This window comes from Dermacentor andersoni, chromosome 3 (assembly GCF_023375885.2).
Source record: "Dermacentor andersoni chromosome 3, qqDerAnde1_hic_scaffold, whole genome shotgun sequence".
NCBI classification, from domain to species: domain Eukaryota; kingdom Metazoa; phylum Arthropoda; class Arachnida; order Ixodida; family Ixodidae; genus Dermacentor; species Dermacentor andersoni.
In genome coordinates this window covers 227,049,102-227,064,241 of record NC_092816.1, presented here as the reverse complement: position 1 = coordinate 227,064,241, position 15,140 = coordinate 227,049,102, and the positions used below count along the sequence as shown (strand labels likewise).

At 44.6% G+C, this 15,140-nt stretch overlaps 1 protein-coding gene across 2 annotated transcripts in view; it reads right to left on the bottom strand.

The window, feature by feature from the left end:
- The window catches only part of LOC126536157 (DIS3-like exonuclease 2), a 330,469-nt gene that overhangs the window by 68,110 nt on the left and 247,219 nt on the right, over positions 1–15,140 (bottom strand). For both annotated transcript variants that reach the window (XM_050183033.3, XM_050183050.3), the window contains one exon: positions 1,233–1,377. In XM_050183033.3, the coding sequence (XP_050038990.2) occupies positions 1,233–1,377 (145 nt within the window). The remainder of the gene's footprint in view (positions 1–1,232; positions 1,378–15,140) is intronic.

Here is a 15,140-nt window from a genome sequence, read left to right as displayed (position 1 = left end):
TCGCTACCTGATGATGAGTGGTTCTTCTGAGCAGTTTTCTTCAACAGCTTGCCTTTGCATGCCTTGGCGACTCCCTTACCTTCAACAGTTCACTTGTCGTCTCTTTCCAACGAATGGCTGGACGGGGCCACGCCGCTGGGTTTGGAACCATGCGTGGTCTCCGTGATTCGACAACTTGTTGCGTTGATGCAGTAACCGTGCTGGCAGGTCCCTTCTCCAATGGTGGTGCCGGGAGCTTCAGCAGCATGTAGGAGACCTCAACGCCCCGAAGCCAGACCCTATGATGGTGAAAGAGGAAGAGTCGGCAAGAACTCCCCTCAGCGAATGCCAGAGCTGCAGCTTGCGCCATACAGATGGTCACGCACTAGGCCAGGCAGGCATAGCTACTGGCTGTGGAATGCGGGCACCGCATGCTTTCCCCATGAGCATGGTCCGTCCCAGAACGCAGCCAGTGCCCCACGTTGGGCGCCAATGTGGGAACAGCCCAGTCCCTCAGTCCATGCCAGCAGACCCGTCCTGGTCGGCCGCGCCCAAGAGCACCTAGCTGAGCCTTGAACCACTGCTTGTGCTCGCGAGTCACTTCGTCCTCTATTTCTTCAACTTCTGGCTCCGATGCCGGAGTTCCGATGATGCCTGTGGCTCCAATGATGACGATGATGGCAGAGTTCCCATAATGTTTAGATGTTAAAAGAAATGTCTAAAGCTATGAACCAACTAGCCCGCCAGAATGTCGTACCATTTTTTAACACAATGCAGTCAATCTTTACAGGTAAAAAATTTACATGGCCGGAACAGAAGCCGTTTAAATTCATGACATCACGGTGAGTTGATGCGGGATCTTTAAGATGGCGCTGGTTTATTGTTAATGAAGAAATATTTTTGAGGAACATCTCCCCTTAAATGGCATTTCTTGATCTTACAGTTTTACAGGGAACAGTGGTGTGAACTACTCAACCAATAATTTCATTTATAATCACCACTGGCTGCTACTTATGATTCACACAGGTCACAGCAGAGTGTTGCAGAGCAGACACTGTTTCCACTTCAAATACAGCAATAACATGGTGATGATCAGCAACTTCTGAAAACAGTTGAAGGTGATTGATGCTACTCCCATATGTTAAATTTGGAGCTTCCTATGCATTTCACGATGAGTGCAGACATAACTATCAAACTTAGCATGCTCATTTCAATGATAGACTGATACACACTTCAGGAAAATTTTCACTAACCTCAGGCACTTTCCAATCGGAGCTCACCCCGAGGTCATCTAGGATGTCTGGCGGGAAATCTTGGTGGTCCACATCGTACGACTCGAGCATGGCATTTGTCTCAACAGCAAGGCTGCCTGCGGGGCCGAGCAGACGACGAATCTTCCTGCACGAGGGCAACATGGTGCCATGTATACAGAACTGGCTCTCTCGCTTGCATATCTAACACCCTTATGGGCAGTGCTGCTTTCGAACAGGCGAATGGTGATTTGTTTGCAAAGTTTAGTAAAGTGCAATGTTGGGCTATCTGGTGCAAAGCTGTCAATGCGCATGGCAAAAAAATAGAAGTGTGAACTGAAACGGAGTGCTAACCCAGGCATGTTGGTACATGTTGCATAAAAAAAATGAGTAACGGCGCAAGACACAGGACATACAGAGGGAAATGGACTGGTTGATAGTCATCCCTTTGTTAGTTTCCGTCTGTATGTCCTGGGTTTTGCATTGTTAAACTCGTTTTTGATGTAATTGTGAAAACACGCAGGGAAAGAGTGTCCCTTTTGTCTGTGTTTTCTTTCTTCCTCTCACCCTTTCTGCCACTAACACTGATGACCACTTTCGAAGTTACAAGCATCTACAATAATTTAAACGCTACCCAGAAGTGGATGACAAGTCTGAAGGTTTTATTGAGCAGGGCTTAAATACATGAGACCTTTAACGGTATCATCAAATCAAATTGGCAGCCATAGGTGCATCAACCATGTTGCTCTGTGGCCAACTGAGGTCTCGTAAACTGTGCACAATGTGAATCCCATTCTAAAGTAGTGGTGCGTGGGAAATGCAGTGGTGGTCCTTCAAGTTTAGGATGTGGAGCAATTTTTGGAGCAATTTTTGGAGCAGAAAAAATTTCATTCTGGAGCAGTTTAGGAACAGCCACATCAGAATTTTGGAGCAGTTTCGGAGCAAAAAGAAATTCATCTTTTTGGAACACTTGGGGTAATACAACCGTAATCTGTTGCCATTCGGCAAAGCTTGTTATTACTGTGCAATCAGTAAGTGCTGCTCAACATTGAAGCAAGACACAAAGCCAACAGCAACCAAAGCTTGTTTCCCCACAGATGGTATATCATGCACATTATGTTGCAAGCATCTTAATTTGGGTAGGCAGGGAACTTAATTTTGTGGACAATTAAGTAAAATTTTGTAGGCTAATGAGAACAAAGATATGCACCTAAATTTCTAAATAGCGTTAAAGGCCTGCCGGTACACTATTAGGCGTATCGGTGCTCGTACTGTGATAGGAGATGGTGGGTCCACGCGTGTATAATTAAAGGAAACATGCCATCTCCCATGACAACTGGCCCTTCCAACTTTTAAAATTAAAAATTAAATTATGGGGTTTTACGTGCCAAAACCACTTTCTGATTATGAGGCACGCCGTAGTGGAGGACTCCGGAAGTTTCGACCACCTGGGGTTTTTAACGTGCACCTAAATCTCAGTACACGGGTGTTTTCGCATTTTGCCCCCATCGAAATGCGGCCGCCGTGGCCGGGATTCAATCCCGCGACCTCATGCTCAGCAGCCTAACACCATAGCCACTGAGCAACCACGGCGGGTCCTTCCAACTTTTGATATGCTTCGCCGCGTAACACTACTGTATTGGGGCGAAGCTGGCTGTCGGCAATGTGCAACGCGCTATGTTTTCCGCGCCATTGCTAACAGCGGCGAATTGTTTCACTGCACAGAACACACGGAACCGAACAGCAAGAAGCTTGATGGCGAACGTTGAAGTAGCTACGCCTAGCGTTGCCGCGGCGTGGCTACGGCTGCCAGCGGATCTGCGCGCGAGAGCGCCGGCTCGAGGTAGCGAGATTATCAAGATGGCGGTGATGGTGTCGGACCTGCGGTCATGGCAAAAAGTCAAGAAAATCAGACGGCGAAGGTTTTTTTTTTTTTGTGTCCGATCGAAGTTTCAGACGTTCTTGTACATCGACTCTAGGGATACATGGCGGTGCCGCGAATGCGTCCAAATTTTCAGGCTTGTCTGAAAAATCGGGCGTCCAGAAAATCAGTCATTCATTAATGTAGCGGAGTGGTTGCATGGCCCTACTGAAAACGTTGCATTGCTCTGAAAACGAGAAAATACCGCACTTTTACGCAAATGGCGCAAATGACACTTGAGTGGGCGCAGCCAGGAGCAGGCAAGTCAAATTGTAGCAAAATGGCGCAGTTGGACCCCAACTGGAAGTGTAGTGCGCAAAAACAGTCAACTGCATCAGCTTGCACTGAATTTGGTTAATATTAGAGAGTTTTAGAATAGGGGCCCCAAACGTTTTGGGGCCCCAAAGAAATAGCGTCGAAGCCACTGCGCATGCGCGAGACGCAAACTGCGTTTGGGTTTTGCGTTGGGAACGCTATTTCACCGATTTAGCGGGAGCTCAAATAGCGTTCCCAAAAGCTTTGCGTCAACAAACATGGCGGCACCCATCTAAGCGACGGCTCTAACCTAGCACCAAACTGGGTTCGATTCGCGGTAATGCGTGAAGTTCGCAAGCTAGGAGAAGTGACTGCAGTTATCGCTTTCTCTCAACTAGCGTGTGTTATGAATATTGATTCATTAGACGCCGCTGATTCGGAATTCGAGTGTGGATTTTATGGCTCGTAGGCCTAACACGGCTAAGCTTGGCTGGTGAAGGCACGTAAAGTTGGTTTTGTTGCTCCAAACTAAGCACAACTAATTGTTTGCTGCTTGAAGAATAACCTCTAAATTGTAATTAAACGCGAATACACGCAAGTCAAAATTACTATTCATATCGTAAGATGGTATATTTTATTTAATTATTTTTAATCGTTTTTCTTAGACGCCGTAGTGGCGCTGTCAGCGCAAGACGCTATCTGCAAACGCAAAGCCCTATTCTAAACCTCTTCACTCCTGCGTGCCCCAACGCTAACACCCGCAAAGCTCTTTGGGGCCCCAAAATATTGGGGCCCCTATTCTAAAACTCTCTATTGTCACGAGCCTTCAGAAGTGCTCTTCGGGTCTTAATAAACTGCAGAGCAGCTGGCTCTTGGAAAGTGCGTCCGTCAGGGTTGTTGTTGTTGTTGCCTACCCGTGTGTGGCGCCTACCCACGATGGGGGACTAGCCAAGAAATTCCATAGATATATCGAAATTTATGCTCCATATTAATTTGGAATAATCTGCCCATTTCCGTCGGGGTTGGCTCACGAGCAGGGAAAACGCGCTGTCTTCTTTGTTCTTCTGGGCTCGACCCACTACCTACATGTGGCAATATGTAAAACACAGTCATGACTGTGCAATACAGACCTTTAGGAAAAATGTACGGGGTCACAGGCACACACAAGCTACAACACCGTAGTGTTTCACATGCCGTCCTCTTTTCTTTTTTAAAGTAAGGAACAAATAAAGTTTCATTCAATACTTGTGCAAATTCAGTTTGCTATAGAGGTACCAGCAAATCTCCTCCTGGTTCGTTGCACACTGCATTCACAGCTATTACCCCACAGCCTACTGCGATAAGCATGTTCATTTGTTTCTAAGCACGTGGGGTATAAGGATGTAGGAAGAGTACTGCACGCTTATAATTCGTGATAACCCCAATGCACCAATGTTTGCTGCTGTAGGTGGTGTGAAGCAAGTGTCCCGTTCCACTCTGGTGGCATCGTATTCCGGCGTCGCCCAAAAGATCGAGAGTTTATTATGGTTTCCTGTCGTGATCTAAAAATGTAAAAAAACTAACCCTAAGCACTTTGAGTTCTGCATGCGAAAGCATTAATGTTGAATTGAATGTGACTGAGCGGTCCTTCGATTTATGAACTCCTCGCAAGCAAGCCTGTCAAGACAGTTAGCACATTTTGATTTGGCCTTACTGAGACGCAGTTAGAATGCAGGTGAGAGCTTGCACGGACAAGGAATGAGCCGATAACTCAGGCTTCCGAGGGTGAGGGCATCGTAGCATCGCGGCAATGCCCTCTCCCCTCATATAACACCTGGCACGCCGGTGTTCCCTCTCACCTACTCTGATCTGTCGAGGCACGCACGTGACGTGGTCAATGGCAATTTAGGCCGCTACAGATGCCCGACGCCAGATTTTTCACTCAAGTAGCCATTTGACGCTTTCACATCGAAACACCATGCATTAAGAAAATGACGACGTGTGTCCAGGGTCGGCCGCACGCACCCCACCTCTACTCATGTCGGTGTCTCGTGCCACAAGAATTTTAACATGGAGTGGGCACGTCAACACTTCCTGCAAGGTGCCCTGCTCGAAGAAGAAGCTGCCGAGTGAGGCCAAGTTCAAGCAGTGCAAATACAAGCTTGCCGAAAATGCAAGAACGACGAGGTTCCTCTCAGGCTGCTCACGCTCCACTACCTCGACACATGCCGGTTCACGCAGGCTTCGCATTAATGAATATCAACTACCAGTTGAGTCTGCCAAATCTTTTACTGACTTCGGATGGTACACTTTCGCGGTGCGAATGTTCTTTTCTCGCATTCTTTAAATAATGTATGAATGCAGTTCTACTGTACGTGCTTGTAATGAATATCACATATACACCTTTTCAAAGAACGGGGAGGAAAGGGCGCACGGTGGCGAGTGCTTCTCTCTGCTTTGCGCGAGCTGGTGCGGCACTGCTTGAATGTGCTGCTGTCGCATGCTGCGGAACGATTTGGAGATGTTTTAGCTCATTGTCCGTGAAATTCATGTGATGTCAGTTAATAAAAGGTCGTCGGGGAGCCCCTGTGTATAGCTTTTCGGTACAGCAGTAACTACAATATGCAGAGATTTTCTCTAGGGTGTGCAAACAAGCGACGTGCCTCATCAGTTGCATACTGTGTATGTGTTGTGTACCCCCGCATATACTCGCGTGAATGAATGAACGAATGAATGTGTGATGTTTAGTGGCGCAAGGGCCAGGCATAGCCAAAGAGCACCATGCCTATGTTAATGAGTTCGCAGTGGATAGATGAGTTCTGTGAAGTCGCTGTGACGTGGCTGTAAAGGGGCCTAAAAGAGTTGCTGTAAATTGCGCAATATCTATGTGTAATAAAATCATGGCAATGACTAATGACGTGTACTATGAGCATTAAAATGCATTGTGGAAGAATGATGCAATATACAAAATATGTGAAATGCTAAAATTGGCTGGAGCACTACTGCCTCACAAGAGCCCTCGAAACACAAGGACATAAAGGCATATGCCATACAAAACAACTATCATAGTGGCATCCTCTGGAAAGAGGACGCGCTACAAATTTAATGGGCTTATACCCGTGTCACACGGGCGTTTGGAAGGCCTTCCAACCGATAGTCAGTTGATTCAAAGGTCAAGTTTGAGCTGCTACACGGGCGGTTTCGAAGGCTGCCGCGTCAATAGTCTATCTAGTCAATGGAGCACCTTACAACTCTATCGAAATCTCAATGGCCTTTGAGCAACGGAAACAGAAACAGCGCGAACATGCCCTCTTGTTCACAGTGGGCTCGTACTCACGGTTAGAAAGAACAAATCAAACCAAAATGCTCTAAAATGCTATATATGAGTGTTATTAATTATTCAATAAAGTATTTTTGCCACTTGATATGTGCGAACTGCACGGATGGATGGATGGAAGGTAGGAGCGTCTCCTTTGAAACGGGGTGATGGCAGTTGCCACCATGCTCAGATTTTTATTTTGCCTTTTATTTTTATTTTTATCTGTGTTGTGTGTTATTGAATTTCTCGATTTTCTTTAAATACGTCTCCCTACCCTTTTAACCTTATGTCCCCTCTCTGCTGTTGAGCCACCAATCCTCCAATCGCCTTTTGCTAATTTCCACCGCATATTTATTTACATGACTATTATTATCTCTGAACCCTAGGGCCTCAGGAAGGGCGACTGTGGCCGCATCGACATCGGGCTTGATACCATCACATTTTAGTATGAAGTGTTCCATTGTTTCTACATATTTACCACACACAGTACATGTGTCTTCTTCGTTAAATTTCTTTTTATAGCTCCGCGTTCTAAGACATCCTGATCTAGCTTTAAAGAGTAGGGCACTGCCTCTTGAGTTATCATAAAACGCTTCCTTTCTGATCTGCTGTTTCCAGTATCGATATGGTTCCACACTACGCTTCTTTTCCATTGAATTTATCCAATTTTTACCTTCCGCATTTTTAACCTGTCGTTTAATGCTCTGTCTTTCTTCGTCCTCGTGTCTGGCATACTTACGGGTTAGCTTCCTAGTTCTTTTCTGCCATTGTGAGTCAACGCTCTTTCTGTATAGGTATTTAAACACCTTAGCTGCCCACCTGTTATCGTCCAATTTCCTCAGACCTTTTTCATATAGGATTTTACCCTGAGCTTCTCGTGCTTCGAACGATGCCCAGCCCATATCTCCCTGTACTGCTTCATTTGTGGTTTTCCCGTGGGCACCTAGTGCTAACCTTCCTACAGCTCTCTGATTTACTTCTAGTCTCGACTGAACCTCTGCCCTTAAACACAAGACCGCATTCCCGAAAGTAAGCCCCGGCACCATTACTCCCTTCCAAATACCTCTCATTACCTCAAACCTGTTGTACCCCCACAATGCCTTATGTTTCATTATCCCGGCATCTCTTCGCCCTTTTGCTATGAGAAACTGTTCGTGCTTTTCCATGTACATCTGCCCTTTGTTTATCCATACCCCGAGATACTTGTATTAGGCCACTCGGGGTATTTCATGGCCTTGTATTGTAAGCTCCTGATCAGTTGTATCGTTGAAAAACATCCCACCGGACTTAGCTGCACTAAAACTGAAACCTAAACTGTCTCCTTCGTCCCCACAGTAATTAACGAGAGTTTGCAAATTTTCCTGGCTATCTGCTAACAGTACAATATCGTCCGCATACATTAAACCCGGTAGTCGTTGCTCAACAACCTTTTCGCCTAATCTGCACGACAGATTATACCCTAGATTGCTTCGTTGTAACCTTCTTTCCATGCTTATCATATAAAGTATGAACAGCAGCGGTGATAGGGGACAACCTTGCCTTAATCCTTTGTGAACCTCGACGGTTGTCGTACTCTTAATTCCTTCCCATGTTATTTCAACATTATTTTCTCGATATAGTTCCTGTAGAAAATCAATTACCTCATGACTGATACCTTCAGCTTTTAATACGTTCCGCAGGAGTTCCCTGTTCACGTTGTCGTATGCACCACTTTTGTCCAGGAAAGCTAAATACAGAGGTCCATTTTCCGCCTTAGCTATTTCTATGCACTGGTTAAGCACGAACAGGCTATCATCTAAGCGCTTACCACTTCTGAACCCGTTCTGAAGTTCTCCGAGTATTCTATTACTTTCTACCCATGACTGCATTTTTAATTTCACCGCTTGCATCGCCAGCCTATATATAACTGATGTTATCGAATTTGGTCGTAAGGATTTTATGTTCTTCTTATCACCTTTCCCTTTATAAATCAAATTCATTTTACTCTGTTTCCAACTGTGCGGAATTTGCTTATTTGTTATGACTGCCTCCAATGCTTTTATCAGCGTTTCCTTGCTTCTTGGGCCAAGTTCATTATATACTTGATTGGAATTTCATCTATCCCCGCGGACGTGCATTTTGGAACATTTGCTTCCGCCTTTTTCCAGTTAAGATTGGTCAGTTCTAAGCTGTTTTCTATTATGCTATTCTGTGTTGCTCCCTCACTTGGGGCGACTACCCTATCGTCTTTACTAAATGACTCTGCTATAACTGAACCAATGTAGTTCACAGCGTCATCTTCCTCTAAACAATTTCCTTCGGCATCGTGAATCTGTTCCTGTTTTCTGTGATTAGCTTTACCCAGCCAGCTTATATGGTTCCAGAATTTTCTCGACCCCCCTTTTGTTGCATCGCGAACTTCAGCCAGCCAGCGATCAGAGGACTGCTTTATTTTAGCCTGGACTAGGACCTGCACTTGTTGTTTCTTTTGTCGATAATATTCCCATTTTCGGCCTATTTCGTCTTCAGATAACTGCGCCCTCTTTGCTTCTCTGTGTTCCCGAGATGGCCACCGTCGTTGTTCGATGGCCTCTCTAATTTCCTTATTCCACCAACTTCGTGGCTTCCTCTTTCCTTTCCGGCGGTTTACTCCTTTTACTTCTTTTATTTTTGTACTAATGAGTAGTTCTAACTGATTATAATCCCACCTTTCCATGGGATGTTTTTCTATTGCTTCCTCTATGCCAGCCGCTATTTGCGCGTCATTTAATTTTGCGTACTCTTTTTGACTTCCCTGCATTTCTCTTTTGAGTAGGGCTCCCAACTGTAGACTAATACGCTTATGATCACTTCCGAGGCTGTACTTCCCCTCTTCGTCTATTTCCATTATTGTGAGCTTGCTATACAACCCCTGCGACATTAAGCAGTAGTCAATGGTCGTTTGTCTGTTACGGGACTCCCACGTAATTTGTCCCTCACACTTAGTTTCTCTGTTTACTATAACTAGGTTGTGTCGCTCACAGAAGTCTAGCATAAACTTCCCATTACAATCTGTGTATCCATCCAGATCCTCGATGTGGCCATTCATGTCACCCAGCAGACAAATATCGGCACCTTCTCCAAACTGCTTTATATCGTCATCGAGACACTTCACTAGATCTTCATTCTCTTGCCTGCATTTGTCCCCTGTCCCTAAATAAACTACTCCTAGCCATGCCTTTTTACCGGCAATTGTACCTGATACCCAGACATGTTCTTTGCAAGTTAACTTTATTCTTTGCCAATTTGTTCGTTGGTGTATGAGCATACTTACTCCTCCTCCCTTTCTCTCCGTTGTTCTATTGCTTCCTTCCCAGACGTAGCCTTCAATAAACGGTGGGTCTTCTAGATCCCCGAGATGTGTTTCGCATAGCGCGTATACACTTACTTCTTCATCCTTTAACTGCTGTTCTATTTCCAACCACCTCGCTCTCTCTCTACCGCCTTGCATGTTTATGTACCTGATCCTGGTGTTAAATTTATTTGTAGTTTTCTTCCTGGACCTCCTAGTGGCCATTTTATTGGCGTCAGCCTCTATTGCACTTTCTACGCTGTTTCTACCTACCCCTACGCCCTGAGGCGCAGCGGACCCCATAAAAAAGCTACTGCCCGACCTGCCAGGCGCCAGCCGATCTCGTCTCCTAGCCTTCCATTAAAGTGGATGCCATCTCGTGTAAAGCCTCCGCCAAAGCCTGCTCTATGGACTTCTCTGTTTATGTCTGCCACTTCAAATTCTTTCTCTTGGCTTAGCTTTCTTATCTCACGATTAACAGCCACAACGTCCTTGGCAATTGCTTCGTTCCTTCCTTGCACCTCCGGCACTGTGCACGTACTCTCTACAACAGCGATGTGCAGCGACGCAAACGTTGTCGCAGTTTCGCTACATCGCTACTAGATACTTTTGGTTTCGCTACTCAAGAACTTAAAAACTAAACATATATGTATGGCAATGTATGAACAATTTTTTTTTAATGCATAAACAAACATAAAAGAAATTATAGTGCTTTTAAGTATTTTTAATGCTGTTTAATCTTTTGTGACATGAAAACGAAAATAAAGATCCGCAGCGCCACACAATTTTGCGAGAAATGCCTGAACCACTCAACGGCCTTTAACAAGTGCCGTGTAGCAGCGCGACAACTCCTTTGAGTCGATAGAGTTGTGGCGTTTTGAAGGCCGTCGACTGGAAGGCCTTCCAAATGTGCCTGTGTGACACAGGTATTATATAACATGTAGCTCAACATTATTCAAGAAAGCGACGACTGCTTTGGTCTTAAAAAGCGGTTCTTCATCAAGAAACATAGCCGGATGAAGAGGGACACAATAGCGGTATGCAAGAGGAAAATGTTTTTTCCCATCTTTTTTGGCTACCCGACACTCCAGGAAGACGTGGAGGGCAATCAGCCTGTCACCACATCTACCACAGGTTGGAGGCTCGTTACCAGTCAAGAGGAAGGTATGAGTGCCAAATGTATGTCCTATTCCGAGTCTAGTGAATAGGACATCTGTTTGTGTTTTTGTAGTTGGGGGCCAGAAACCTAATTTCGGTTTAACCACTTGAAGCTTATTGCTCATTTCAGCATCCCAGAAGCATTGCCAGTGGCTTTGCAGTTTGTTTCGTAGGAAGGGCTTCATGTCTGTGGCAGGGACTGCAGCAGAACGAATACCTTGCGATGCTATTGTTTGGCGATGTCGTTGACAAGCACATTTCCTTCGATTCCTCTATGGCAAGGAAACCAGCATATCACTACATGTCTACGAGATAAATAAACATTGCACAAGATTGAGTAAAGATCAATAAAAACAGGATTTGTATGCTCTTGTAAAGACATTAATGCTTTTACAAGACTTACCGAGTCTGTGAATATGATTGCTCTGTCAAGTTTTAGTTTGTTTATATATTTTACCACAGACAGTAGTGCACAGGCTTCTGCAGCGAAGACACTTGCTAGGAGGTTCAATACGTCAGATTTAGAAAAAGAGGGACTAACAGCACCGTAAGGTACGCCAGCATCTGATTTTGATGCATCTGTGTAAAATGCAGCGCAGGAGTACTTCGAGTGAAGTTCACGGAAATGCATAGCGATTTCGAGCTCAGGAACGTGTTTGTGACCTCTACAAAGAATACATCACATTTTATCATCTGCCACTCCTAAGGAGGCAATAGCTTAGCTGGAGGCATTAGGCGATGTTCAAGAATTGGGATATCCATTTCTTCGCCAAGTTCTCTCACATGCAGTGAGAAAGGTAGTCTCATAGAGGGTATATTAAGAAAAAGTGTTGCATACATCAAGTCTTTAACGGTTGTGGAGCAGGGATGTTCCCGATTGGAGTGCACTTTGAGAAAATAGGTGAAGCTGATGTATGTTCTCTGAAAATTGAGTGACCACTCATTTGACTCTACATATAGGCTTTCGACAGGGCTTGTTCTGAATGCACCATTGGCCAGCCAGATACCTAGATGGTTGACAGGATCATCTTTAGCGTGCTTGGGGGCGGCCCGGTGATATACCACGGCACCACAGTCCAATCATGATCGAATTATGCTCCTGTAAAGATTCAATAAACACTTTCTGTTGCTACCCCATATTGTGTGGGATAGGATTTTAAGTTCATTGTTTTTAGACATTCCGCTTTAATATATTTTATGTGTGAAATGAAGGTAAGCCTGGAGTCAATTATAACACCTAGAAATTTGTGCTCTTTATTCAAAGGTATTTGTTGCCTATACATTTCGACAGTGGGATGTGCAGCAAGCCCTTTCTTCCAGGTGAAAAGAACACAAGAACTTTTGTTGGGGTTCGCTTTGAACCCGCTTTCGTCTGCCCACTTAGAAACTTTGTTCAAGCACTGTTGTACTTGTCTCTCACTTGTCTCTCACAGACTGTTAGGTTACAGTATTTGAAACCTACTTGTCTGTCGTCTACGCAGACGGAATGAAATATAGATGGCGGTAATGGTGTACGAAGTGTGTTCATTTTAACGACAAAGAGCGTGCAACTCAGTACGCCTCCCTGGGGTGCCCCTGTTTTCTGTATGAATGCATGCGACAGTGCATTACCTATTTTCACCTGGAATGTACGGTTGTGTAGGTAGCTTTCTATAATGTTTAACATATTGCTGCGGATTCCCAGCATCAACAGGTCGCGCAGGATTCCGTAACAACAAGTTGTACCGTACGCCTTTCCCATATTGAGAAACACGGATAAGAAGGATTGCTTATGTACAAAAGCGTTGCGAATGTTTGCTTCAATGCGTACAAGACGGTCGGTTGTAGACCGTCCTATTCTAAAACCACACTGATATCGATCAAGAATATTGTTTAATTCAAGGAAGTGCAGAAGTCGACAGCTTATAATTTTTTCGAAAAGTTTGCAAATACAACTTGTGAGGGAAATTGGGCGGTAACTTATTACTAATGTGGGGCCTTTGCCTTGTTTCAGAATCAAAACAATGGCTTCTTTCAATGCAGTAGGGAGGTACCACACAGCCCACATAGCGTTAAAAAGTGTGAGTAGGCTTCTTTGTGCATCACTGGGGAGGTGTTTAATCATGTTGTACATGATCCTGTCAGGTCCAGATGCAGAGCTCTGATGTGCAGTCAAGGAGGCTCTCAACCCAGCAATGTTAAAAGGCAGGTTATAGGCTTCGTTCTGTCTGCATTTATGGTCGATGGTCTTGCATTCTGCTACTTGTTTGTGCTTTAGGAATGCCTCGAAATAATGGTTAGAACTGGAAACGTGCTGAAAGAGTTCGCCAAGAACGTCAGCTTGGTCTTCCAAGCTGTTTGCTTCATCGTTCACTAGGGGCAATGGATGAATTTCTCGTCTCTTTAGCCTTTTCAGCCCGTCCCATACTTTAGCCTCTTGAGTATACAAATTTATACCTGAAAGAAACCTTTGCCAACTTGCCCTCTTAGCCTGTTGTTGCATCCTTCTTCTCTGGGTTTATACCTGTGTCACACGGGTGTTTGGAAGGCCTTCCAATCGATAGTCAACTGACTCAAAGGTCAAGTCCGAGCTGCTACATGGGCAGTTTCGAAGACCGCTGAGTCAATAGTCTATCGAGTCAACGGAGCACCTTACAACTCTCGATTGCCTTTGAGCAACGGAAACGGAAACAGCGTGAACATGCCCTCTCATTCTTAGTGTACATGTACTCACGGTTAGAAATTACAAATCAAACCAAGTTCTCTAAAAATACTATATACGAGTGTTATTAATTATTCAATAAAGTATTTTTGCCACTTGGTATGTGCAAACTGCACATACTCTCGAACACAGTGACGTGCAGCGACGCAAACGTTGCCGCAGTTTCGCCACTCAACAACATAAAAACTAAACATATATGTATGGCAAAGTATAAACAATTTTTTTAATGTATAAACAAACAGAATAAATTATAGTGCTTTTAAGTGGTTTTAATGTTGTTTAATTTTTTGTGACATGAAAACGAAAATAAACATCCGCAGCGCTACACAATTTGGTGAGAAACGCCGGAACCACTCAACGGCCTTTCAAAAGTGCCGTGTAGCAGCGCGACAACTCCTTTGAGTCGATAGAGTTATGGCGTTTCGAAGGCCGTCGACTGGAAGGCCTTCGAAATGTGCCCGTGTGACACAGGTATTAACCAGTTTAAATTCTATTAGATTTTCGGCTGCAAGACATTCACGTAGTTTGCGCCAAGCTTTATTTTCTCTCTTCTGCGCCTCTCTACAATTGTCATTTCGCCAGGGGATACGTCTTTTGAATGGGGTGCCACTTGTTTAAGGAATGAACTTTTCAGCGGCATCAATCATACAAGTGGTAAGGTATGAAACAGCATGATCTATACTAAAATTATTTATAATATATTGTGGCAAGGAGGTGGATTCCTTAAAAGCTTCCCAGTCAGCTGAGGCGCTTCCAGCATGGGACATGTGGAGAGGAACTACGTTGGGTTACTAAGTTCAGCATTACTGGGAAGTGATCATTCCCTAATAGATGTTTAGTTACACGCCAGTCTAAATCAAGGAAGACAGAAGGGGAGCCGATCGCCAGGTCTATTGACGAGTATGAATTATGGTGAGGACATAATACGTTGGTTCCTTCTTATTGAAGAGGCACACACCGGAGTTTAAAAGTAAGTTTTCAATGAGTCGACCTCTCATGTCACATAGTGAGTCTCCCCACATTGTGTCATGAGTGTTAAAACCTCCCATGAGTATGTAAGGCTCGGGAAGCTGATCAATGAGGTTATAAAAGACTTTTTTCGAGATTATAGTTTGGGAGTATATAAATGGTGCATAGAGTGACCAACTCATTAGTCAAGGTTATGAATGAGCCCTCTAACATTCCATTGTAGTATTTCTGTCTCCATTATGATAAAAGTCCTTTGTGCTGTGTGTTCAAGAGATGATGCTCACGGGCCTTTTCCAGGT